The 27,778-nt window shown below is 49.8% G+C and overlaps 1 protein-coding gene across 1 annotated transcript in view; it reads right to left on the reverse strand.

Moving 5' to 3' along the window:
* Positions 1-533: 533 nt before the first annotated feature.
* Positions 534-27,778, reverse strand: part of ppp1r14d (protein phosphatase 1 regulatory inhibitor subunit 14D) — a 53,233-nt gene continuing 25,988 nt past the window's right edge. Inside the window, exons 2-4 of the mRNA XM_072486137.1 lie at positions 17,061-17,141; positions 13,911-13,943; positions 534-849 (exon numbers count right to left, since the gene is read on the reverse strand). Coding sequence (XP_072342238.1) covers positions 781-849; positions 13,911-13,943; positions 17,061-17,141 — 183 coding nt within the window. The 3' untranslated portion in view covers positions 534-780. The remainder of the gene's footprint in view (positions 850-13,910; positions 13,944-17,060; positions 17,142-27,778) is intronic.

The raw sequence follows: 27,778 nt of genomic DNA on the forward strand, positions 1-27,778 counted from the left end.
ATTCATCCTTCATGTAGCTTTGGGTTTCACTCATCATTTACATAATGAACAATCACGCATTTCTCTCATGCCTTTCATGACCGTAGGACATCCCAAAGCGAATGAAGCATTTTTGACATGTAGTCACGGTTATAATGCGGGAGACACAGCAGCTAATTTACGTGGGAAGCACCCACCAACATTATTACTTTAATAACAACCAAGTAATTTTTTTAAAAAAGTTGTTGGATTGGGGGGATAAACATTGACGAGGGCATCAGGAATAACTCCCGAAATAGTGCCATGGGATCTTTCAACATCCATTTTTGTGTGTGTAGACCGCGCCTTCGTATAATATTTCACCCGAAAGATGGCACCTTTGACAGCACTCCCCCAATGTTGCACTGGGAGCGGTGGCCTGGATTGTCTGTGGAAATCCCTGGGAGTAGGACGTGAACCTGTGACCTTTTGACTCAAGCAAGAGGCCCGCGTTTAGAAAGGTGTAGATGACCCAGAGGTTCAAAGCTGACTTGGGCTAAACAGCAGAGCAGAAATTACACTTACATGTCACATTTTATTAACATTTAAACAAAAAAAAAATCCATAAATAACCACAGACATATCTGTTTCGCTGTCTGTTTTCTTTTTAAAAATCCGCGAATTTGACCCACAGCCTGACAGCTATTTCAGTCCTGCGATTGGTCCCTTTTTTGACCAAAACAAGGGGAGGGCAATCCTTGCCTGACCACGTGCTCTGCTCAGCCTCTACGACTCCGTTCCACTGGTGGTGTTTACTCCGTGTCATTTCTTCTGCGAGACTGTCATTTTCCGAAGGCCCTTTATTCTGATGAGCAGCTCGTTAATAAAATCCTAGACCAGGACGGGGTAAACAAAGGAAAAAAATTCTCAGAGCTTTCCTCCTCAGTGGGAAGTGCCAATGTTTCTACTGCAGCAAAGTAGTTGGAGGGAGGTGGACAAGAGGGCACAGCAAAGTGACAGGCAAGAATAAATGAACCTTAATTCTCTGCTATGTAAAGTCAATCTCCTCTAAATCTCTGCTGCCCAGACTCTAATTCACGGCATGCCCTTTTTTCTCCGTGCCCCCTGCACTCGCTGACCCTATGTTGACACCCACAAACAACATCTTGATTTTAAAATTCTCACTTATTTTCTTATCCTTCCCCGGCTGTGCCCCTCCTATTCTCCGCAAACTCCTCCATCCCCACAAATTATTGCAATGTCTGGATTGCTGCAATCCTGACCTCTTGACCATCCCTTCACTCCTCCATTGGCTAAGCCGTGGAATTCCGTTCCTCAACTCCACCTCTCTTTTATCCTTTAAGACCCTCTTTAAAGCCCATCTCATTGTCCACCCATCTCATTGCCCAAGCTTTTAGCTACAATTCTCAATGTCCCTTTTCTTTTGGCACACTCTCAGCCTTTGTCTGATGGGCCAGGATTTTTAAGGCGGCAGGATTTTCCTTTCCGCCATTCGAAGAGTTGGCGGGGAACATAGCCCTACGGCGATTTCAGACTCAAACCGACTGTTAATTGGTTGCAAGCAGGGATTCTGGCCCTCACCCGGGAGGAGTTCCCACCTTAGTGAGCTGGCTCTCTAGTACCGGCTGTGCCAGAAGCTGCAGTGGACAGGACTGTGTCTGCAAGCAGTCCCCCGGAGTCCATGAATAAAGTATATTTTGCTGGTCTCAGGGTGGAGAGGGGCGGGAGGGGGGGTTGGGTGCCCAAAGTTAAAAGGGGGCTGCTGACGGAAATAATGACTGGCTACGTCGGGTCTCAATTGGGGTAAGGGTGGGCAGCCTGTCGGAGGCCGCACCCACCCCAGCGTAAAATTGCAGAGAGGTTGGGGTGGATGTGATCTGAACGGGAAGCCTACCCAAGGAATTTTATACTCAAACCCCTGCCCCTTGCCTACAAATGCACCGGAGTGTAAAATTCTGCCCATTGTGTCCCTGCAAAGTACCTTGGCATGTTTTACCTCATTAAAGATGCCGTGTAAATGTAGGTTGCGGTTTATTATGATCGTGAAAGTCTGCACACAGGGGGTACTCACCCAGAATGTGGAAGGTGAAGAGACAGGTCTGATTTATAACTCTTTTAAACAGAGGCCTACAGGGTACTATCGGGAAAGTGAAGACGGGTATTTGTGTTGTCAGATCTATCAACGTCTGTGGTGACAGACAGAAACAGAGTTAGCATAGTCCTATATTCTATTGTGTTGTCAGATTTAGATTGATATTTGAGAGAGAAAGGCACAGAGACATGAGAGAGAGTGAAAGTGAGAGGGGGAATCCCCACCCTCCCCTGCCACCCACCCTGAGGGCCATACTTTTTTCGGCAGAGGTGGTCCACCATTGGCCAACAGCGGGATCAATGTCGACAGGCTTTTGGATGCCCGCATCTCCGTCGCTAGGGTGCCACCATAGGCAGGGCCGAAAGATCCCAGCGGGAAGGGAGGGCGAACTTCCTGCAAGCATCACATTCTTTGGTCCTTAGCCTTTCTATATTTCTACAGCAGGATTGTTACATTATATTATTTTATATTACATTACGAATGGCCTCCTTCTGCATTGTTGGGATTCTACAGATTACGTTACACTTTTATACTATTGTTACGTTACATGTTTTGGCCTCACATCGATCCAAAGACGTGCACTGAAGTTAACAACAGAAAGTGCTGGCAAGAGAAGTAAAAATTAAATTTCCAGTCCAATGTGACCCTGAAGAATATTAGACTATCCTAACTCGGTTTCTGTCTGTCACCACAGATGTTGACAGACTTGCTGAGTTTTTCCAACATTTTCTGTTTTTATTCTTGATATCTGCAGTATTTTGCTTTTATTTTAGTGTGCTGATATTCTTTGATCTTGGTAACCGTTCTATATTTCGGCAACAGGACTACTTATGTTATACATTTTGGCCTCACACTGATGCAAAAACGTGCACTGAGGTTTCCTGGGTTGCCTTGGTTTTGCATTTTAACGATTGGCAACAGGTTGCCTCCAGGGGGCAACCTTGTGCCATTTTAGCTTCACACATTGCACTGCGTCCGAAGGCATTGTTTTGTACACAGCATTTACAGCACAGAACCAGGCCATTTGGCTCAATACAAACTCCCTCCCACCTTCCTTCACATCAACATACCCTCCAACTCCTTTTTTCCTCATGTTTATTGAACTCCCTCTTAAAAGCATCCATGCCATTCGCCTCAACCAATCCATGTGGTATCCAGTGGAGCTCTGAGGGAAGAGGTTTCTCCTGAATGCCTTTTTGGACTTTTTTTAGTGCCTATCTGATGGCCCCCGGTTTTGGACTCCCCACAAGTAGAAGTATCGACCATATCAAACTCTTTCATAATCTTAAAGACTTCAATCCACAGCCTTTTCTAGAAAAGAAGAGACCATCCTGTTGTGTGGTTCCCATTAGTTGAACCCTCCTGACGTTATACTTGTCCATCTTTTTTCCATCTTCCCTGTTACCTCAATATTCTTTTTACGATATGAAGACCAGAGCTGTACACGGAATCCCAAGTATGGTATAATCAAGGTCTCATACACACGTAATGTAACCCCTCGACTTTGATAATCTATTAATACTTTTATCTGTTTCTTATAAAAGCTGTCATCTCCTGGATGCAGAGAAACGTGAAACCAGCAGTATAACTTCCCACCAACTAATAATGTTACCATCAGGAGTGTTGAGAGTCAAGCTGAATTGACAAGGGTGAAATTATAGTGTTGGGAGGAGAATATCACTCCCGACCAGATGCAGGATACACAACAGGTCTCTTTAACTCTGTCCCAACAATAGGTAGCTCAGTAATTAGCCATTGTCCACGAAGGACCACCACTGACCCCTCTCTCCATTAGAAAGAGAAAGATAATTGATGATTTAGCTTGAGGGGCAGCACTCCACATCAAGTGTGGGGCAAGGTAAGGAGACAGGCCACCTTGAACTACCACAGCCCATACAGGCATTGAACCCATGCTGTTGACATTATTCTGCCCTGGACGCTATCCATCTAAGCTAATCAGTCCCCCAATGCTAACAATATGGGCTTAAAGAAATAAAGGCTTGGATTTATTTAGCAACTTTCTCAGCCTCAGGGAATCCCGGAGCACCTACACGACGGGTTACATACATATGGGCCGGGATTCTCCGATCCCGCGGCCAAGTTCTGACGCCACCGTCAAAAGCGGCGCGAGCGACTCTGACGTCAAAGGGCCTCCAGGCCCAGGCATTCACCCCTTCCTATGGGGCTAGTACGGCGCCGGAGTGGGGTCCGCACATGCACCCCTCAGCCGGAGCAGGTCCTCACATGCACGCCACAGCCGGCGCGGGTCCGCGCATGCGTGTGGGTTGCCGTCTCCGCGCCGGCCCCCGGGCAATATGGCGGAGCGCGACAGGGGCACGGCGCGGAGGAACATAGGCCCCCCACGAAATTAGACCGCCCGCCGATCAGTAGGCCCCGATCGCGGCCAGAACTCTGAGGTCCTGCCGGGTAGGACCATACGTAACCCATGCCGGCGGGACTCGGCCGAACTCGGCGGGCACACGGCCCATCGAGGCGCGGAGAATCGCCGCGGGGGCTGCTTTCAATGGCCCCCAACTGGCGCAGCAGTGATCCCACGGGCGCGATTGGCGCTGATTCTCCAGTCGCCGGAGAATCGGCGGCCCGTTGTTGGAGCGGCGTGGCGTGATTCTCGCGCCCCCCGCCGATTCTCAACTCCGCGCGGGGTCGGAGAATCCCAGCCATGAAATCCAGTCACTGTCGTAATGTCGGAAATCCCGTAACCAATTTGCATACAACTTCCCACCAGCAGCAGAGATAAATGACCAGATTGTTTACTTTTGGTTGAGGGATAAATATTGCCGAGGACTCCCCAGGTCGTCACATGGTGCCTCGGAATACTTTGCCTACCTCATGGACAGACACGGCTTTGGCTTAACATCTGATCTGAAAGATGGCATCTGCAAAAGTGTAGCATTCTCTCAGTACTGCATTGGAACATAGGAAGTAGGAGAAGTAGGCAATTCAGCCCTTCGAGCATGCACTGCCATTCAATCAGATCATGGCTGATCTCTTCCTGGCCTCAAATCCACTTCCTTGCCTAGACCCTATATTCCTTTAACCTGTTTTTTTAAACCAGAAATATATATTTCTCCTTCTTGAAACCATTTAATGATTCAGATTACACCGCACTATGGGGCAGCGAGTTCCACAAACCCACCACCCTCAGCGAGAAGTAGTTCCTCCTCATCTCAGTTATAATTCTACTGCCTCTCAACAAATATCTGTGACCTCTCGTTCCAGATTGCCCCAGAAGGGGGAACATTTGGTCTACATTTACTTAATCAATCCTTTTTAGTATCTTATATACCTCAATCAGATCCCCTCTCATCCTTCTATAAGCCCAAACGGTTTAATCTCTCATACGTCAACCCTTTCATCCCCGGAATCAATCTGGTGAATCTCCTCTGAACTGCCTCCATGCCACCACATCCCTCCTCAAATAAGGAGACCAAAACTGGACACAATACTCCAGATGTGGTCTCACCAACACCCTATACAATTGCAACAAGTCCTTTCCAATAAATGCTAACATTTCATCTGCCCTTTAATTACATTACTGTATCTGCATACCGACATTCTGTGATTCATGAACAAAGACACCCAGATCCCTCTGCCCAGATGCATTTTGAATCTGCTTTCCATTTAGATAATAATTTGCCTTTCTATTTTTTTCTGCCAAAACGGATAACATCACACTTATCTGCATTAAACTCCATCTGCCAAATCTTGGCCCAATCTCCTAGCATATCTATATCTGTCTGTAAAATCTGTACCTCCTCTTCACTACCTGCTTTCCCACCTATTTTAGCATCATCCGCAAATTTTGCTATGCTGCACTCTGTCCCTGCTTGCAGATCATATATCTAGTGAACAGTTGAGGTCCGAGGACTGACCCCTGTGGCACCCCGCTAGTAACAGTTCACCAACCAGAGAAGGACCCATTTATCCCGACCGCTTTCTGTCAGTCAGCCAATCCTCAATCCAATCTAGTACTCTACCCCCAAACCCCTGCAATCCCAACTTCTGGATCAGTCTTTTATGCAGCACATTGTCAAACAACTTTTGGAAGTCTAGATATACCACATCCACAGGTCCCCCCTTATCCACCTTACAGGTTAGATCCTCAAACAATTCAAGCAAGTTTGTCAAGAATGACTTACCCTTCATAAAACCATGCTGACACTGGTGGATTGAGCTTTGTCTTTCCAAATGTTCAATCATCTCCTCCTTAATGATTGATTCCAGCAACTTCCCCACCACAGAGGCCAAGCTAATCGGTCATAATTTCTTACTTTTTGCCTCTCCCTTTTTGAATAGGGGGGTCACATTAGCATGTTTCCAATCCACCGGGACCCTTCCAGAATCCAGGGAATTCTGAAATATCATAACTAACGTATCCACTCTCTCTGCTGCTATCACCCTTAATACCCCAGGGTGCAGGCCAGCAGGACTCGGAGACTTATCCGCTTTTAATCCCATTTGTTTATTCAATACCGTCTCCCTAGTGATGGCTATTGCACCAAATTCCGATGCATTAACTGTATTTTTTGGAAACTTTTTATTATCTTCTACCGTGAAGACAGAGGCAAAATATTGGTTCAGTGCTTCTGCCATCTGTGTTCCCCATAATTACCTCGCCAGTATCGTCTTCTAAAGGGCCAACATTTACTTTAGCTATCCTCTTCCTCCGTATTTACTTATAGAAGCTCTTGGTATAAGTGTTTATGTTTTCTGCTAGTTTCCTTTCATAGTTCCTCTTAACTCTTTTGATTTTATTTTTCGCAGCCTTTTGCTGAACCTTAAAGTTCTCTCAATCCTCCAGCTTACTACCACCTTTTGCAGTATGATATGCCCTAGCTTTTGTCTTTATATCCTCCTTTACTTCCATGTTTAACCATGGAACATTTTTCTCCCTTTTCAATTCCTCTTCCTCTCAGAAATATACTTGAATTGAGAGGTATTTAAAAAAAAAAAAATTTTGAGTACCCAATTCATTTTCTCCAATTAAGGGGCAATTTAGCGTGTCCAATCCACCTACCCTGCACATCTTTGGGTTGTGGGGGCGAAACCCACGCAAACATGGGGAGAATGTGCAAACTCCACACGGACAGTGACCCAGAGCCGGGATTGAACCTGGGACCTCGATGCCGTGAGGCAACAATGCTAACCACTGCACCACCGTGCTGCCCAATTGCGAGGCATTTAATATCTCCCTGAACATCCGCCATTGTTCTTCAACTGTCCTACCTTCAATTATTTCTGCCCTGTATACATGGGCCGACGCTTTCCTCGGGTCTATATAATTCCTTCTGCCCAACGCTAAAACTATAGTATGGCACTCGGTCTTCTTTTGCTCAATCTGAACTTGAAATTCTACAATGCTGTGATCACTCCTTCCAAGAGGATCCTTAATGACTAGACTATTTATCAACCCTTCTTTGTTTCATAATACAAATTCTAAAATAGCCTGCTCCCTTGTTGGCTCCATAACATATTGCTCTAAAAAACAATCCCTCATACACTCTTATGAAATCTTCCTCAAGGCTACCTTGCCAATTTTATTAGTCCAGTCAATGTGCATATTAAAATCACCCATGATTACCGTTGTGCCCTTCTCACAAGCCCTCATTCTTTCATGGTTTAAACTATGCCCCACTTTGGAAGTATTGTTCAAGGGGCCTGTAAATTATGCACTGAACTTGTCAGCATCTATGGTGTACTCAGGTCTCTAGGATTGGTGGCTCAGATGCACAAATTTCTGATTTTGGAGCCATCACCTCAGGAAACTTCACTTCTTTGCGTGAGATTTCCAATCATAGAACATAGAATTTACAGTGCAGAAGGAGGCCATTTGGCCCATCGAGTCTGCATCGACCCTTGAAAAGACCACCCCACTTAAGCCCACACTTATACCCTATTCCCATAACCCTTCCTAATCTTTCTGGACACCAAGGGCAATTTATCATGGCCAATCAATGTAACCTGCACATCTTTGGACTGTGGTAGGAAATCGGAGCACTCGGAGGAAACACACTCAGACACGAGGAGAACGTGCAGACTCCGCATAGGCAGTGACCCAAGCCGGGAATCGAACCTAGGATCTTGGAGCTGTGGAGCCACTGTGCAGCTCTCTCTGCTAAATTAGGGATGGTTTGTGTTGTAGGCCCCATTGCCACTGAGACCGATTGCCAGGCGCCAGTTCTTGCCCACCCGTGGTCATCCTTGAGAAAATGGTGATGAACATTCTAAAATCAAATGGTTTGATAAAACTGACGGTTTTGCCCCGTTCACTTCAGAGAGCATCTAAGAGTCAACCATGTTGGTGAGGGACTTGAGTCAGGTATAGGCCCATACCAGGCAAGGACAACAGGTTTCCTACTGACCCCACTGAACTTTTATGATGCTGTGACAGCTTCTACTGATATCAGCAATTTTCAAACTCCTACGGTGAGATTTGAACTCACCTTCTCTGGATCACAGGCCGATTAATAAACACTACATCAGGAGTGCGCAGATACATTTTGCTTAGAGCTTCTGCAGCCAGCAGACAAAAGACATCATAATTGCACTCGAATGACCTTGGCAAAATTCCTGTCGATCACCAAACTGCCCAGTCCCAGACACACTGACCTAACCCACCTTTCCTCCTCACCCTCAGTCAAAGACACAACGGCCTCCCCCACCTCCAGACCCAGACGCACCGTGCTCCGCCCACGCGCCTCCTGACCCTGACACATCGATCTCCACAACCCCTCCAGTCCCAGACGCACCAACCTCTCCCTCCCCCTCAAGTCTAAGACACCCCAACCTCCCCCGCCCTCTCCAATCTAAGAGCACCAACCTCCCCCACCCCCTCCAGTCCCAGACACACCAACCTCCCCTGCCCCCTCCAATCTCAGACGCACCAACCTCCCCCACCCCCTCCAATCTCAGACGCACCAACCTCCCCTGCCCCCTCCAGTCCCAGACGCACCAACCTCCCCTGCCCCCTCCAGTCCCAGACGCACCAACATCCCCCGCCCCCTTCAGACCCAGACGCACCAACCTCCACCCCCCTCCAGTCCCAGACACACCAACCTCCCCCGCCCCCTCCAGACTCAGGTGAACCGACTTCCACCCCCCCTCCAGTCCCAGACGCACCGCCCTCCACACCCAACACTCCCCGCCCTCCCCCCCCCCCCCCCCCCCCCGAGTCCCAGTCGCACCGACCTTCCCACCCCAGTCCCAGACGCACCAACCTCCCCCCACAGTTCCAGACGCACCGACCTCCCCCCTATAGTCCCAGATGCACTGACCTCCCCCACCCTCCAGTCCTGACGCACTGACCTCCTGCCCCCTCTCTCCAGTCCCAGGCGCACCGACCTCCCCCATCCTCCAGACCCAGTCGCACCGACCTCCCCATCCTCCAGTCCCAGACGCACCACCCTCCAGTCCCAGGCGCACTGACCTCCCCCCACTCCAGTCCCAGATGCACCGACCTCCCCCCACTCCAGTCCCAGACGCACCGACCACCCCCCACTCCAGTCCTAGATGCATCAACATCCCCCTCCCTCCAGTTCCAGACACACCGACCTTCCCCCACTCCAGTCCAAGACGCACCAACCTCCCCCCACTCCAGTCCCAGACACACCGACCTCCCTCCTTCCTCCAGTCCCAGACGCACCGACCTCCCTCCTGTCCCAGACGCACCGACCTCCCCCCTCAAGTCCAGGTGCATCAACATCCCCCCTCCCTCCAGTTCCAGACGCACCGACATCCCTCCTCCCTCCAGTTCCAGACGCACCAACCTCCCCCCACTCCAGTGCCAGACGTACCGACCTCCCCCCACTCCAGTCCCAGACCCACCAACCTCCCCCCACTCCAGTCCCAGACACACCGACCTTCCCCCTCCCTCCAGTTCCAGACGCACCAACCTCCCCCCACTCCAGTGCCAGACGTACCGACCTCCCCCCACTCCAGTCCCAGACCCACCAACCTCCCCCCACTCCAGTCCCAGACGCACCGACCTCCCCCCTCAAGTCCAGGTGCATCAACATCCCCCCTCCCTCCAGTTCCAGACGCACCGACATCCCTCCTCCCTCCAGTTCCAGACGCACCAACCTCCCCCCACTCCAGTGCCAGACGTACCGACCTCCCCCCACTCCAGTCCCAGACCCACCAACCTCCCCCCACTCCAGTCCCAGACACATCGACCTTCCCCCTCCCTCCAGTTCCAGACGCACCGACCTGGCCCCTATCCTTCTCTCCCCCCACCCCTCACCTCCCCGTCCTCCCCCGCCCCTCCCGCTCCAACCTCCCCAAGTCCCAGACACAGTGACCACCACCCTCCCCCACCCCACCCCCAGTCCCTGACACACTGAAAGTTCTAACCAGTGAAGCATTTACCTCCATGAGCCTTTGTTGTAGTCCTATGGTGCTGTAAAATTTTACCACAGGTTAGTCTTGAATGATTCCAGGATAATTGGAGGAGGCGACCGGTCAGAGATTAACCCCATTGGAAATTTGCCAGTGAAGATTAACACTTATTGATCAGTGTTACATTTGAGCTCGTCATGGTCTCCCCTTCAGTAAGTCTTTGCCGCATCCCTGAACTCCCTCAGTTAGCTCCCTCTTATGCAAAGCTTCATTGCTAATCTCTGACACATGTTAATTAAGGCTCCCTAACAAGGGCATTCCTACTCCCTTTAAATCCCCAACTAACATCACCTCATGGTAACACTACCTGTAAACAGCCCTCAGGAGGTCTTGTGATGCAGTGGATAGAGTCACTGCCTCTGAGCCAGAAGCTCTGGGTTCAAGTCCCACCCCAGGACTTGATGGACAATTAAGGTACGTTCACGGAGTGGTCACTCAAGGTTGAATATGTCAACCTGTAAATCGTTCCAAACACGCCAATGGTTGGTGGTAAGAACAGGAGAGACTCCTGGTCAGTCACACTTGATGTGGAGTGGTGCTCCTATACTATAAGCTTCTGGTGACAGACGAGTGATGTGTTCCAGGAATTACTGGCTGTGGACACAGATTAAAGTCTGCCTTAGTGAACCACTAGGTGAGAAAAGCGAATGGATGAATACAGCCCTGAGCGCAACTCCTTCCCTGGAGAAACATAGCCCTCAGTTTAACTCCCTCTTTGTGAGGGAGGTTCAATTTGGTTTCTCTCAGGATGTTGGCAAGTGAATATGATGGCCCAGTCCCACCCCCACGCCGGTGGTGAGATTCTCTACTCCCGCCGGTGGGGATGCGCTGCCGGCGAACCAGAGAATCCCGCTGCCAGCGAATGGCCGGAGAATCCCGGCCACAAAGATTGGTTTATTTTACACACGCGCAAAACACAGAAAGGGTTTTCACAACACATGCCCCTTGTTGCACTCGTACAATAAAAGAGAACTAAGGGAAAGAAAGGAGTACAGGGTAAGACAACAATAAAAATCAGGTTTATAATTTTACGTGAGTCCAGAGTCCAGGATCACATCTAATAACTTTTACTTCAACTCCACTTGATCACTTCCTTATGTTGGTTCTAGGTACCTGCTTGGGTCCTAGCAATGCCTGCCTTTTTCTTTTGGGGATGGTTGGAACATTCCTTGTCCCAGTCCTATTGGGGATTCCTGCCTCTAGTACATTGGTGACTGCTTCCAATTCAAATTCTCTAAAATCTCCTCGCTAATCCCCCCACCTCTCTACCTCCATAAGGTTTTCCTGAAGAAGTACCTCTTTGTTGTCACCTGCTCCAATATTACCTCGGGGGTCAAGTGTTTTATAATTCTGCTGTGAAGTGCCGCTGGACATTTTGCCATGTTTAGGCGCTATACAAATGTAGGTTGTTGCCTTTGAGCCTTGTTGAAGATGGAAAATAGGGATACGCAAGAGGCCAAACTTGGAGCGACAAGGAATTTGGAGGAATCCTGATGGAATGTGGCGTGCTCTACTCCAAGGGAGGGGGGGGAAGTGAGATGGAGTTTTCTTTGCTCAGACCGCTGGAGGGATGGTGTTTGCTATACTCCGAAGGAAGGTAGGGATTTACTCTCATCAGGTGCAGGGAGAGATTGTCTTTTTTTGTACTCTTCAGGGAGGGATGGAGGTCGCTGTACTGAGAGGGGTCTGAGTACTGGCACTTAAACAACCTGTGTGGGAGTCATGCAGTCCATTCTGGGTCTGATGGGTTATATAGCTGAAGAGGGGGGTGGAGGAGGGGGGACAGAATAGAAGGTCAGGGATAGGTCGGAGCTAAGGAACAGGAGTAGGCCATTCAGCCCCTTGACCTGTCTCGCCATTAAATTACATCATGGTTGATCTGTGACCTAACTGCACATACCTGTCTTTGGCCCACATCCATAATATCTTTGCTCAACAAAATTCTATCTATCTCAGATTTAAAATGAACAACTGTTCTAGCTTCAACTGCTGTTTGTGGGAGAGAGTTCCAAACCTCCACCGCCTTTTGAGTGAAGTGGTTCTTCCTAATTTCTCTCTTGAACTGGTCTAACCCTAATTTTTAGACTCTGCCCCCTAGTTTTAGAATCTTCAACCAGAGGAAATAGATAATCTTTATCTACCCTGTCTTTCCCTGTTGATATATTAATACTTCGATCAGATTACCCCTTAACCTCCTAAATTCGAGTGAATACAGGCCTAATTTGTGTAATCGTTCCTCGTAACTTAGTAGTCCAGGTATCATTTTTGTAACCCTGCTCACAGCACTCCAAGTGGGGTCTAACCAGAATTTTGTATAGCTGCAGCATAACCCCTCAGTCTTTATACTTCAATTCTCTAGATATAAAGGCCAGCATTCCATTAGCTTTTTTGATTATTTTCTGCACTTGTTCCTGGCATTTTAAGGATCTATGCATCTGAACCCCCAAGTCTCTTTGGACATTCATTGTACCTAATGTCTTTCCATTTAGAAAGCACCCAGTTCTATCCTTTTTTCCTTTTCTTTGACACTATTCTTTGACAAAGAGTCATCCAGACTAGAAGCGTCAGCTCCTTTCTATCTCCACAGATGCTGTCGGACCTGCTGAGATTGTCCAGTATTTTCTGTTTTTGTTTCAGATTCCAGCATCCGCAGTAATAGCTTTAACCTCACACTTGCTTACATTAAATTCCATCTGCCATAATTTTGCCCATTCACCTAGTCTGCCAATATCTCCTTGCAATTTTATGCTATCATCTAGGCTGTCTCCAATGTCACAAACTTTGTATCATCAGCAAATTTGGGTATACTTTCTATGCCATCATTCAAGTCATTAATGAATAGTGTGAATAATTGAGGCCCCAATACAGATCCCTGTGGCACACCACTTGTCACATCCACTGTGACACACCACTTGCCAATTAGAGTAGTTAACCATTATCCCACTCTCTTATCACCAGCCACTCAACCAATATCTACAAAGATGTCATGGACAGAGAACAAAGAGAGTGTTAATGGTGGCATTAAGGACTAAATAAGTCACACTGAACCCCCTCCCCCCCCTAGTCCCAGACACACTGAATCCCCCCCCACCCCCCCTGCCCCTTATCCCAGACACACTGATAATGTTCTGTGGGGAAGGAAATCTGTCATCCTTCCACAGTCTGGCCAAAATGTGACTCCAGACCCACAGCGATGTGATTGACTCGTAAATGCCTTCTGGAATGGCCTAGCACCCACCCAGTTCAAACGTAACTAGGGATGGGCAATAAATGCTGTTCTAGCCTATAACGGCCACAATGAATTTTTTTAAAAACACACTGAACCATCCAGTCAGTCTGAATCACCCATGCTCCATTTTGCTGTTCCTATAAATGAAGTCATTAAGAGGGAGAGAGAGGTCACTGAGTAGAAGATTTCACTTACATCTGTAGGTTTACAACATTCGTGTAGCATTTCCTGTGAGAAAAACAAAACAAAATGGCCAGTTTAAAGCACAGACAAGAGTAAAGATAAATTAAAAAGATCAGGTCACGTTCAGTGCCACTCATCGTTACTGTAGCCCACTTTCTTTCTCGCAGCTTAGCTGGGCCAAGCTGCCAAGAACCATTGCAATATCAAAATAAAATGCTTGTCAGTTCCCTTTGTGTGGGACACCAGCACGTTTTAACAGGAAATAAGAGACAACAGGGTAAATCCCGATATGGTGAAATATCACCTGCTCTTATCTATTTATCTTTGTATCATTGAGCAAAGGTTCTGTTCGATGCAAATTAAATGAGCCCAAGTCTTAATTACAGAACTGTTCCTTCATCTTATTGAGAAATAAAGCAGCTCATTAATTGGTGTCTGGCTTTGTCTCTTCAATTACTCTCAGGTTTGCGAAGAGAGAAATTTAAGACATGCACATCGTGTTCCAGCTCGCTCTCGTTGAGGGGCGGTTCAATAATGGGCTGTGTGATTCAATTATTGTAAAATTAATATACCCCTCACTGGAACAAGTACGCCGCTGAATCCAAGAAGGGAGTCGGGTGGATCCAAATTTGGAACTGGGCCTGATGCCAGTAAGACTCTGGGCTAAATTTTCATCACAGAGCCAGGCAAACAAGGGCCAGGTTTGTTTTCAGGTCAGAAACCTGCCTCCAGTGGAGGAGGGTGGGGGAAAGCTGATTAAAGTTCCTTAATTGGCATTCCCTGTCCAGTGAAGGGTGACAGACAGGCTCCCGAAGCTGGAGGGGCAATCAGAGGTCCTCCAGCTTCAGAAGAGTACCCTCTTGCAGGAAAAAGTAATTTACCTGGAGGGTTCCTCGACAGGAAGGTGTCCTCCCATCCATCTTTAATTAAAAACACACTGAAAATGTAGCTTCGACTACCACTGTGCGGATAGGGCTGAGCGATCCCTCTACAGATTTGTCAATGGCTATACCTCCCAGCCCAGGCTGGCTGTGGTGCCTGTAGGTCTGCCTGAAGCACTGCCTGCCCCCCCCATCACCCACCCAACCTGCGCTAGGCACTTATCACCAGGCAGTTGATTGCCTGCATGTCCCCCCAATCACATCAGGAGATTCCAGTTGATGTTGATTTAAAAAATATATATTTATTAAAGTTTTTAACACAATTTTTCTCCCTTACAAACAATAACCACCCCCCCCCCCCCCCACCCGTAACAAAAAAAAAAAACGAGAAATCCCGCGGAGCAAGATATATGCATGGCAAAATAGTATATTTACATAGCTTTGTACACTGGCTCTCTCCCGTATGTGCCACTTTCCCCGACTCTTCAGGTTATCTCTTGCTCATTCACCCCCCCAGGCAGCTCCCCCCCCCCCCAGGTTGCTGCTGCTGCTGACCGACCATCCTCTAACGCTCCGTGAGATAGTCTAGGAACGGTTGCCACCGCCTGTAGAACCCCTGCGCAGACCCTCTCAAGGCGAACTTAATCCTCTCCAACTTTATGAACCCAGCCATATCATTTATCCAGGCCTCCACGCTGGGGGGCTTCGCCTCCTTCCACATTAGCAAGATCCTTCGCCGGGCTACTAGGGACGCAAAGGCCAGGATACCGGCCTCTTTCGCCTCCTGCACTCCCGGTTCGTCCGCTACTCCGAATATTGCTACCCCCCAGCTTGGCTTGACCCGGACTTTCACCACCTGAGATATTGCTCCCGCCATTCCTCTCCAGAACCCCTCCAGTGCCGGGCATGACCAAAACATATGGACATGGTTCGCCGGGCTCCCTGAGCACCTTCCACATCTGTCCTCTACCCAAAGAACCTGCTCAACCTCGCCCCCGTCAAGTGAGCTCTGTGAACCACCTTAAATTGTATCAGGCTGAGCCTGGCACACGAGGAGGAGGAATTAACCCTACCCAGGGCATCAGCCCACAGACCTTCCTCAATCTCCTCCCCCAGTTCCTCCTCCCATTTACCCTTCAACTCTTCCACCAGCGCTTCCCCCTCTTCTTTCATCTCCTGGTGTATTACCGACACCTTGCCCTCCCCGACCCATGCGCCCGAGATCACCCTGTCTTGAATTTCTTGTGCCGGGAGCAACGGGAATTCCCTCACCTGTCGCCTCACAAAAGCCCTCACCTGCATATATCTAAAGGCATTTCCCGGGGGTAACTCAAACTTCTCCTCCAGTGCCCCTAGGCTCGCAAACGTTCCGTCAATGAACAGGTCCCCCATTCTTCTGATCCCTGCCCGATGCCAGCTCTGGAACCCCCCGTCCATCTTTTCCGGGGCAAACCGATGGTTACCCCTGATCGGGGACCACACCGATGCTCCCATTGCACCCCGATGCCGTCTCCACTGGCCCCAGATCCTTAGCGTTGCCGCCACCACCGGGCTCGTGGTATACTTTGTCGGCGAGAGCGGCAGCGGTGCCGTCACCAACGCCCCCAGACTCGTTCCTTTGCAGGATGCCATCTCCATCCTCTTCCATGCTGCCCCCTCTCCCTCCATAACCCACTTGCGGATCATCGACACATTTGCTGCCCAGTAGTAGCTCCCCAGGTTTGGCAGCGCCAACCCTCCTCGGTCCCTACTGCGTTCCAGGAACCCTCTCCTTACCCTCGGGGTCTTATTCGCCCACACAAACCCCATAATACTCCTGCCTACTCTCTTAAAAAAGGCCTTAGTGATCACGATGGGAAGGCACTGAAACACAAACAAAAACCTCGGAAGGACCACCATTTTGACCGATTGCACTCTACCCGCCAGTGAGAGCGGTAACATGTCCCATCTTTTAAAATCCTCCTCCATTTTAGCAGGACAGTGTTGGTATTTTCAGGTCCCCATCTACCCCACCCATCATCACCCGCATATGGCCCTGAAAATTCAGTCCTTGATCTGCAATGCGGTCACAGTATCTCATCAATGGGATCATCGAGGAGGAGATTCACATGAATGGAATCGAAGACTCCTTAATGTGGTTATGATACAAGCACAATCTCTTAATTGGGTTCTCGGTGCAGAAACTCCCTGCACAGAATGGATGAAACAGATGGAATGACAGAATTGGATTGAAACTCGATTGTTATCAATATTAAAGCGGGCATCCAGCCGCAGCGGTTACCTGGAGTTTGGAACGCTGGTCTTCATCCGAGATGTCTAGCAGTTCATCAATGTCAATCTCCAGTTCCGGGATTTCTTCCTCCTTCAGGAATAAGTTAAGTATTAATGGAAAACCTGGGAACAGTCAACTGGAGACAATGTAAGGATTGGAATCCAGTCAAGCACTGGATTCCGCATAGGTTTGTGACACTGGTATCCTTACGAGTCGGAATGTATTCTGTGCCACCAGATTTAGCCACACAATTCTAAACACCAAAATAGGCACTACCCGGCCCTGGGCAACCTGCAGACCAGGGGGCCTCTTGGGGCCCACTCTGAGTGCAGTCCACAAGCTATTCTGTTGACCGTTGCCCACGTGCAGGGTTGCCACATTTCACTGATTTCCATCCGTGTATTTTGTCCCGACTGGTTTGACACACATAAAGCAAGGGCCAGTGAAATGAGGGGTGTGCTGAGTGCCGTGCACTCACTCTGTCCAAAGTGTAAATATTTCTTTTGTTTTTACCATTTGAAGTTGAAGTTGATGATAGTTCTATAAATATATAAATGATTAAACATTTTCAATAACTTGTTACGAAATATTCCATGTGTATTAAATGTATTTAATCTTATTCATGGGGTCATGGTTAGTGAACAACCCCGATTTCAATATTGGAGGCCACTGAAATGAAGGAGGGTCACTCCTGCGGGCCGATTACTGGCCCTAGGTTGTCAAATCATTCATCTGAGCTGTTCCGTAGTGCCATGCTGCATTGGTATTAATGCTGTGTGGAAGCATGATTGGCCTACCATCTGCCCATACATCCTAGATTTGCTCCATGTTAGCTGTGTGATCTGTGTGTAAAATAATTTAGGGGTGGCAATATGTGCTGGCCTAGCCAGCGACACCCACATCCCATAAATTAATTTAATGGGTTACTTTAGGATTGCACAATTCTCCGGGAAATGCTTCCCTTTCTTGGAGAGCTCAACCTTTGGTTAACAAATCTTTGGTTCTTGTGTAGTTTGCACATTCTCCCCATGTCTGCGTGGGTCTCACCCCCACAAACCAAAGATGTGCAGGGTAGGCGAATTGGCCACACTAAATTGCTCCTTAACTGGAACAAAATTTGGATACTATCATGAAAAAAAAAATCTTTGGTTCGCGTGGATTTTCTCCGGATGCTTCGGTTTCCTCAGCCCAAAGATGTGTAGGTTAGGTGGATCAGCCGTGCTAAATTGTCCCTTCCTGTCCAAAGATGTACAGATGGGTGGGGTTACAGGGACTGGGCGTGGCAGTGGGCCTAGATAGAGTGCTCTTTCAGAGGGTCGGTGCAGATTCGATGGGCTGAATGGCCTCCTTCTGCATTGTCGGAAGTCTATGGTTCTATTAGGCAGCTCATGTGCTTGAGTCTGCAGTAATGTATTCTCACCCCCTCCTGCCCACCACCCACAGGTACAAACACACAACACCAATTCCCATTGATCCTTGGAGCCTTACTTCAGGCCCCTGACTAGTTTCCAGGCCAAAGTCAACAACAGAAACAACCAACAACCCACAATTGTAAACAACTCCAAGTAGATACTCCTTGACCCCAATAACTTTGTGCTATCATGTGCATCAACAGCGAGCTTGATGTGCGTAGAGATTATGGAATGCGGAATGTGCTTCCTTGATACTGAGCTCTCATTTAAAACAAACATATATTGTATTCCAAACTCGTACAAGGTTAGGTTACAAAAAAACACCTGCAAACCATAATATAACATGTTTCCTTTATACACCCCCCCACTCCCCTTTCCATACCATTACCATACCGGCCTCCCCGAACAGGTGCCGGAATGTGGCGACTAGGGGCTTTTCACAGTAACTTCATTGAAACCTATGTGTGACAATTAGTGATTATTATTATTATTATTGGACTGTGGCGGGAAACCGGAGCACCCACAGGAAGTCCACGCAGACATGGGGAGAACGTGAAAACTCCACACAGCCAGTGACCCAAGGCCGGAATCGTACCTGGTCTATGAGGCAGCAGTGCTAACCACTGTGCCACCAACTTAATTTTAATCCTTTGTTTGAAAAATATTGGAGATGGAACAGAGGCTATTTGACTGACAGTCAAGAATCATCCAGTCAGGCAAAGAGGGTCTGTTTTTTTCTCAGTTGGCCACAGGAAAGTGGGGCACCACGAGGATGGACATGCTGGGTGACCAATCAGCTGAGGGGAGGGGCAGTTGGAGGTGGGGAGTCAGCTGACAAAACATCCAGGACAATCTCCACAAAATAGAAAAGACCAATAAAATAGGCGACTTTCTGGCTCTTTTTGCTCGACCTGACCACAACCGGCTTTTAACTGGTCATGAATATGGTTCCAGCAATATAAATCAATGAACTGAACCTCTTTGTGATAATTAATATGGTCAGGGAATGGACACAAGAAGCACTTTCCACAAAACAAGCAAGGACCAAAGTGCATTGAGATCATTATTGGAAGACTGTAGAGCTTCATGTATATTAGACGTTGGTTAGAGAGATAGTAATGGCTGTATCCTTAGAGATCACATAGCAGAGGAGGCCACACTGCAACGAGCAAGTAAGCAGTCAGCCTCAAGTCATAAGAAATTACCGGAAATGATTGTGGTCCACTACCAGTAAACTCCTTCATATAGTAACAGCGCATTTCATATTTAAAAATAAGCAAAACATTCTTGTCTCTATCATAGCTTAAAATATAATGGGTGCAGGTGTGAGAAGTGTGCACAGTTAGAGTGCAAAAGGAGCTCCTAAACTGGACTGTGATATCTTTGCACGACAGGGAAGAGATAGTCAGCCATATAGGAAGCCAAGTCAAGAGTGTTATTACACTAAAAGGATGTAGTGCGCCCTTACCACAATGAATCAAATCACAATTACCCTTCCAAGGAGTTGCCCAAGGGCAATCCTGTTCATTATCCAGAGGGTTAATTATAGTAAAGCGCCTTTTAATGCAGAATAATAGATATAACGGATGAGTTACAGACTGGGATCTGGTCGAACATATATAGAATAATGGTACCCGGGAGTGAATTACAGACTGGAATCTAATCGAGGAATTCAGATGGTTTATATATAGAATAATGGGCACCTATAAGGGATATAGAAATTATACAGCAGAAACAGCAACAAAATTAGCAAACGGCACATTATTGGTTCAGTGGCCCTCCAAAGCACAACAGCTGTTTTGCAAGAGTAACCAAAATATAATTAACATTGGGCATCAAATCGAATATATGTCCCACCCACGGCTGTGATCAAATGAGTCACTTGATATTGTGCTGGGCCAGAAACATCACATGGTTCATATCTGGACTATTGTAGATTATCCTCAGTACTTGAGGAGAGATTTCTCCAGGACACAGCTGTAAATATCAAACAAGTACAAACGCACACTATCAAGCACATGTCAAACACACATGCATGCAGCAATAACAGAAACAAGCACACTCTCTCATGCCCTGACAAGCATACGTGTATTTGTCAGAGTTATGTATTCACTCAGAAACAGACACCGAGGGCACGATTCTCCAGAAAAATTTCCAAGTGTGGTAGCGAGCAAGAACTGCAACGAGGTTCCCGGCGCTCAACCCAGCGAGGCCGGCAACACTATCCAACGTTAATTGGTCCACTTAACGAGGCCCTACGAGCTTCTCACCGCAAATAAAGGTTCGCCAGCTGATTCGCCAGGACTACGCTCGCCAGCCCCCAACTAACAAGGTCGAGCAGCACTTGCATAGTCAACCCCAGTCAGCTCGCAACAATGTGCCAAGGAGTCCCGCCCCAGGATTCGGGTTGCAGACTCAGGGAAGCTCCTCGATGCGGTTGAGGTCAGGAGGGATGTCCTGTTCCCTCAAGGGTCCTGGAGCAAGGCTGCCTGGGATGAGGTGGCAGTGGCCGTAAGCTCGGGAGTGGGACCAGGAGGGTTGGCCTCCAGTGCCATAAGAAGGTGAACAACCTAACCGGACAGCACGGGTGAGTTGACACCAATGCCACCCCCCCCTTCCCCCACCCCGAGACCTTTCTGCCCACACATAAGCATCCACCCCAACAACTCACCAAGCAGCCCCCAATCCTCTCTTCAACCTCCCCCCTCCTTGCCTATCCTTCACACACACCCTCCCACCACTGTGAACCACCCATTAATGATGCCCTCGGTGTCTCTGCATGGGAGGGTCTCGCACAATCACCAGGAGAGCGCCCAGCCTGGCGGAGAGGTGGCAGACATACGGATCCTCACCACCTTCAAGGAATGGGCTCTGGATGTTACAGGGGTGGCCGAGGACAGAGCGGTCACCAACGCGGAGGCTGGAGGATTCCGCGGAGGTGAGGAACCACCGGGCTCCACCCGGAGGACCTGCCAAATGTGAGTTGTTATTGCCTTACTGACTGACTATCACTCCCACTGACCACATGTCCATTCTCCCGCAGGTCCTCCAGCCGACGGCACCAGCCCATCCTGGGTAGCCCCCTCCCCAGCCTCCCAGGAGAACACCTTGGAGGAGAGCTCCGAGGAAGACACAATCGATGTATTACAGCTGCCATCCCTACCCTCTGCCAGCGCAGATACACACACCTCGGTGGGAAACTTTAGTGGACAGGCTTCTGGGCCACAATCTGGTGAGCACCACACTGCTGATGATGCACATCAGGTGGAGGCAGGAACCCCCAGGTGCGACAGCAGTCGGAGGTCTGCTGGACCCCAGGACCCAGCTGGGTCCCAGCCTGATGCTGAGCCTCTGATACAGGGTTACCCGGAGCTGTTAGGGTGCAGGCAGGACTATCAGAAGGAGATGTCAGCTACACCACAGCTGGTCCATCGCTGATTGGAGGAGTCCCAGAGGCTACAGGCACAGGAGATGTTGCCGGCAATGAGTGGCACCGATGCCAGCACTGGAGAAACTGGTGCACGATGTCGGCAGCTTGAGTGAAGGTGTCCATGGCGTGGCGCAGTCAGTGAGGGCCACGGCTGAGGGTCTCGGCAGAATGTCTGCCTCGCTGGAGATGTCACCCAGTACCAGGCTGACCTTGATGAGGTGATGAGGGGCATGCCCCGTTCTCAGGTGGGCATTGCCGAGGCGCCATTGCAGAGCATGGCCCAATCATGAAGGAGCATCGCTGAGGGCGTCAGCACCTTGGTGTAAACATTGGGGAGCTGCTGGGCTGGCAGAGCCAGATGGTGCAGGGGCAGCCGGAGCTCCAACCAGCTGCCCCTCAGTGCCAAGGTGAACGCGGGGCCCTATGGGCATCGAGCGAGGAGGGGGCACTGAGTGCCAACCCAGATCTGTCCCATGGAGTGGGGATGGTGGCCAGTATTCCACGCCTCGGATGAGGCCGTGTCTCAAGGTGAGCACATGGAACAGGGCGGCACGGCTGTGCATGTGCCGTCGACAAGTGAGCCAGGACCCTTCGTCCCTAGAGGACACCCACCAGGGGCAAACACGGGGAGAATGTGCAAACTCCACACGGACAGTGACCCAGAGCCAGGGTGGAACCTGGGACCTCAGCGCCGTGTGGCTGCAGGGCTAAACCATAGCGCCACTGTCCTGCCCCCCACCAGGTAAGTATGATTGATCCTGCAGGAAGGGTGGGGTGACAGAAACCCCCACACCAGGATAGTCACCTGGAACGTTAGGGGACTTAACGCCCCAGTGAAAAGATCCAGAATCTTCGCCACTAAAAAGTCTGAAGGCCGACATAGTCTTCCTCCAAAAGTCACACCTGAGGGAGAAGACCCGATTGCGGGTCAGGAAGGGCTGGGTGGGACACACCTACCATTCCAGCTGCAGTACAAGGGCTGGGTGGGGGCGGGGAGGGGGAAGGGGGGTAGCAATTTTAATAAACAGGTGTTGACACCGACAAAGACGGTTACGGACCAAGGGGGGCGCGGTATGTCATGGTCAGCAGTGCCTAGACAGAGCATCGGTAGTCCTGGTCAACGTGTGCGTGCCCAATTAGGACGACACAGAATTTATAAAGAAGACCATGGCACAAATCCCCGCCATAGATATGTTCATTGGGGTGGGGGAGCTTTAACTATGTACAGGACCCACTGACGGACAGATCAAACCCCAGAAGGGGAAAACAGAAGGCTTGACTGGGGAACTGGGAACTCTGGTGCAGCAGATGGGGGCAGTGGACATGCACCCAGGTGAGGAGTTTTTGTTCTTCTCACCAGAACACAGGGTCCACACCCACATCGACTTTTTTTGTATTGGGGAAAACGAAAAAGGTGCTTCCAGAAATGGTCAGAGCGGAGTAATCCGCGATCGTAATCTCCGGCCTTGCTCCACATTGCATGGATGTGCGCTTGTAGACAGGCTGTGCCCAATGCCCAACGTGGAGGTTGGACACGACTTTAGGGCAGCACGGTAGCATAGTGGATAGCACTGTGGCTTCACAGCGCCAGGGTCCCAGGTTCGATTCCCTGCTGAGTCACTGTCTGTGTGGAGTCTGCACGTTCTCCCCGTGTCTGCATGGGTTTCCTCCAGGTGCTCCGGTTTCCTCACACAGTCCAAAGATGTGCAGGTTAGGTGGATTGGCCATGATAAATTGCCCCTTAGTGTCCAAAAGGGTTAGGAGGGGTTATTGGGATAGGGGGATAGGGTGGAAGTGAGGGCTTAAGTGGGTCGGTGCAGACTCGATAGGCTGAATGGCCTCCTTCTGCACTGTATGTCCTATGTTCTTGGCCGACAAGGTCTTCTGCCAGAAAACATCACAGGCCTTGGCGCGTATGTTATGAACAACTGGAATGGGGAAGTCTCACCTTCCACGTTCTGGGAGGCACTGAAAGTGTAATAAGGGGAGAAATTATTGCCTACAAGGCTCGTAGAGACAGGAGAGAGAGGGCGGCCAGGCAACAACTAATCGACTCCATCTTGGAGGGTGACAGAAGACACTCCGATGCCCCGACGGTAGAGCTTTTGGCAAAGAGGAAAAAGCTCAAATGGATTCTAACCTGTTATCCAGCAGGAAAGTAGTGTACCAACTCAGCCAGGCACGGGGCACCTCTTTATGAGCACGGAGAGAAGACTGGCCCCCCTGCTGGCTCACCAGCTGAGAAAGCAGGCGGCCACAAGGGAATTAGTCCAGGTAAAGACAGCAGAAGCGGACTGGTAGCCGAAACAAAAAACGGTCAGCCAAGCATTTGAGGCCTTTCACTGGGGACTGTACACCTCTGAGCAACGCCCCCCCCCCCCCCCCGACGGGAACGCGGGGATGAAACAGGTCTTCGACGGACTGGAAGGCCAGTCATGGGGACAATAGACAGAGGGAGTTGGAAGCACCAATAGGTCTGGGAGAGTCATGGAGAGCATCAGTTCCAGATGGGGAAGGTGCCGGGACCCGATGGGTTCCCGGCAGACGTTTACGAAAAATTCACACCGGCCTTCGCCCCGCACATGTGGGAGATGTTTGCAGATTCATCAGTGAGGGGCACCGTGCCTCCCACGCTAACACGAGCCACCACCCAAAAAAGACAAAGACCTAATGGAATGCGGATCATACAGACCCATTTCGCTGCTCAATGTAGACGCGAAAATACTCGCATAAGTCCTGGTCAAGAGACAGCAGAACAGTGTTCTCGGAAGTGGTTGCAGAGGACCAGACAGACTTTGTTAAGGGTAGACAGCTAACTGTGAAAATCAGATGGCTGCTGAATGCGATATTGACCCCATCTGGGGAGAGAAAATAGAGGTGATTGTCTCCCTGGACGCAGAGAAGGCCTTCGACAGAGTCGAGTGGATGTACCTCATTGACGTACAAGAGTGGTTTGGGCTAGGGACGGGCTTCACCTCATGGGTGCAACTCCTGTTCAACACCCCCAAGGCGAGCGTCCGGACCAACACCACCAGCTCTTAGTGCTTCCAACTGCATAGAGGCACAAGGCAGGGATGCCCGCTGTCGCCGCTCTGCTTCGCCGTGGCAATCAAGCTGCTGGTGATCGCCCTGACACGAGAGGCTGGAGGGGAATCCAAAGAGGAGGCAGAGAGTGCAGAGTCTCACTCTATGCGGATGACCTGCTCCTCTATATCTCAGACCCGCAGAACAGCATGAAAGAAATCACGACGTTCCTGGGAGACTTCGGAGCCTTCTCGGGCGGCAAACTCAACCTGGACAAAAACAACGTTTTCCCGGTGAACCCGAGAGGGGGAGGGACAGAGGGGGAGGATTTAGCCCAATTTGGGAGTAGCCCAAAACAAATTTTGCTACCTGGTTATGCAGATAGCCCGGGACTGGACATAGATCCACAAGTGGAACCTGACCAGTCTGGCGGAGGAAGTTAAAAAGGACCTACAGAGATGGGATGCACTCCCGCTCCCCCTGGTGGGGAGGGTACAGATCAAGACAAATGTGCTGCCCAGGTTCCTCACCCTGTTCCGATCCACATCCCCAATGCCTTTTTCCAAGCAATAGTCAAATGATTATGGTGTTTGTGTGGGAGGGGGAAATCCAAGAATCCTCAAAACAGTACTACAAAGGAGAAGAAGCACGGGAGGCCTGGCCCTCCCGAATTTGCAATACTACCACTGGGCAGCCACGGCCAAGAGAGTGAGGGGATGGGTGAGGATGGAGGAGTCCTCCTGTACAGGAACGAGCCTCCGGGCCCTTGCCACGACAGCACTCCCATCCCCACCAGCAAAACACTCAACCAGCCCAGTGGTAGTAGGAACACTAAGAAACTGGATCCAGGTGAGGCAGCACTTCGGTCTGACCGAGGTATCCACCAAGGCCCCCCAATCTGCAGCCACCACAGGTTCCCACCAACCATGCTAGATGCCACCTTTAAAAGGTGGAGACAGGACGGGGGGGGGGGGGACTGACATTTAGGGACTTCTACACGGAGGACAGACTAGCAACCTAGAGGAGCTGACGGAGACTGGAACTACCGAACGGACAGGAACTCCAACAGCTGCAAGTCACAAACTTTCTCCGCAAGGAGACGACGAGGTACCCGTGAACCCCGCGAGACACAACTTTGGAGGAGTTACTGGACGCTGACAGTCTGGGGAAGGGGAACTGCGGGGACCTATACGGACGACTGTTAGAAAGGACACACTCCCCACTGGTCGAAACTAGAGAAAAATGGGAGGAAGAGCTAAGGACGGAAGTAGGGTGGGGTCTCTGGAGCGAAGCACTGAGCAGAGACAACTCCATCTCCTCCTGCGAGGCTAAGCCTAATACAGGTAAAAGTGGTGCACAGAGCACACCTGCGCAGGTTCTTCCTGGAGGTGGAGGATAAATGTGAGCGGTGCCAGGGAGGCCCGGCCAACCACGCCCACCTGTTCTGGGCCTGCCCCAGACCTGTCAGGTTTTGGGCAGCCTTCTCGAGGTAATGTCCAAGGTTGCAGGGGGTGAGGGTGGAGCCGTGCCCGTGAGTGGCAACTTCGGGGTATCGGATCAGCCACAACTAACATATGGGGAAGAGGGCCGACGCCCTTGCTTTGCTTCCCTAATCGCCCGCCGGAGAATCCTGCTCGGCAGGCGATCAACAGCACCACCCATAGCTGCAGACTGGCTGGCAGACCTATCGGAATTTCTCCGTTGGAGAAGATTAAGCTCACCATCCGAGGGTCTGAAGATGGCTTCCACAAAGTGTGGGTGCTATTCATCAGCCTGTCCCAAGCCCTGTTGGACGACAACAATTGATAGTGAGGGGCACACCAGATCCACCGGGACCACAGAGAGCAGGCTGACATGGGGGGGGGGGGGGGGGACAGGCAGGGAGAGACCGGAGGAAACACCAGGGGGGAGGCCAGAGAGTGACTGACATGGGCACCAGAGGGCCCAACACAAGGCAACACACAAAAAAAAACCTTCAAAAAGCAGGCAGGCAAGATGGGAAGAGTGGAAAAGGAGGGAGGGGAGGATTGTGCCGAAAAGGAACAAACTGTAACTGTCTCATCTATCTCTAACAAGTCTACAAATGTAAAACTTCAATAACAATATATCTTTAAAAACATACGCATGCAAAAAAACACACTCGCAAATACACACTCACAAATACAGACACACATAGAGTCTAGTCGTCTCTCAATGGGGATCAAGGGTGTGAGCTCGGAGCCCAAACATATTCTCATCCAATGCACACATGCACTTCCTTGCGTCACAGGAGTGATCAGAATTGTGGATCTCACCTAACTCTTTTCTCTATCCTCTGTCACCACAAGATTAAGATCAATTATATTCACCTTATTTCCGCCCCAGCCGAGATCAACTATCTTTGCACTGATTCACACTCAAAACTGACTGAGGCTGTATCTAAGGAAGGATGTGCTGACTTTGGAAAGGGTCCAAAGGAGGTTCACAAGAATGATCCCGGGAATGAACAGCTTGTCGTATGAGGAACGGTTGAGGATTATGGGTCTGTACCCGTTGGAGTTTAGAAGGATGAGGGGGGATCTTATTGAAACTTGCAGGCTACTGTGAGGCCTAGACAGAGTGAACATGGGGAGGATGTTTCCACTTGTAGGAAAAACTAGAACCAGAGGACACAATCTCAGACTAAAGGGACGATCCTTTAAAACAGAGATGAGGAGGAATTTCTTCAGCCAGAGGGTGGTGAATCTGTGGAACTCTTTGCCGCAGAAGGCTGTGGATGCCCGATCACGGAGTGTCTTTAAGACAGAGACAGATAGGTCCTTGATTAATAAGGGGATCAGGGGTTATGGGGCGAAGGCAGGAGAATGGGGATGAGAAAAATA

The sequence above is a fragment of the Scyliorhinus torazame genome, chromosome 2 (genome assembly GCF_047496885.1).
Source record: "Scyliorhinus torazame isolate Kashiwa2021f chromosome 2, sScyTor2.1, whole genome shotgun sequence".
NCBI classification, from domain to species: Eukaryota; Metazoa; Chordata; class Chondrichthyes; order Carcharhiniformes; family Scyliorhinidae; genus Scyliorhinus; species Scyliorhinus torazame.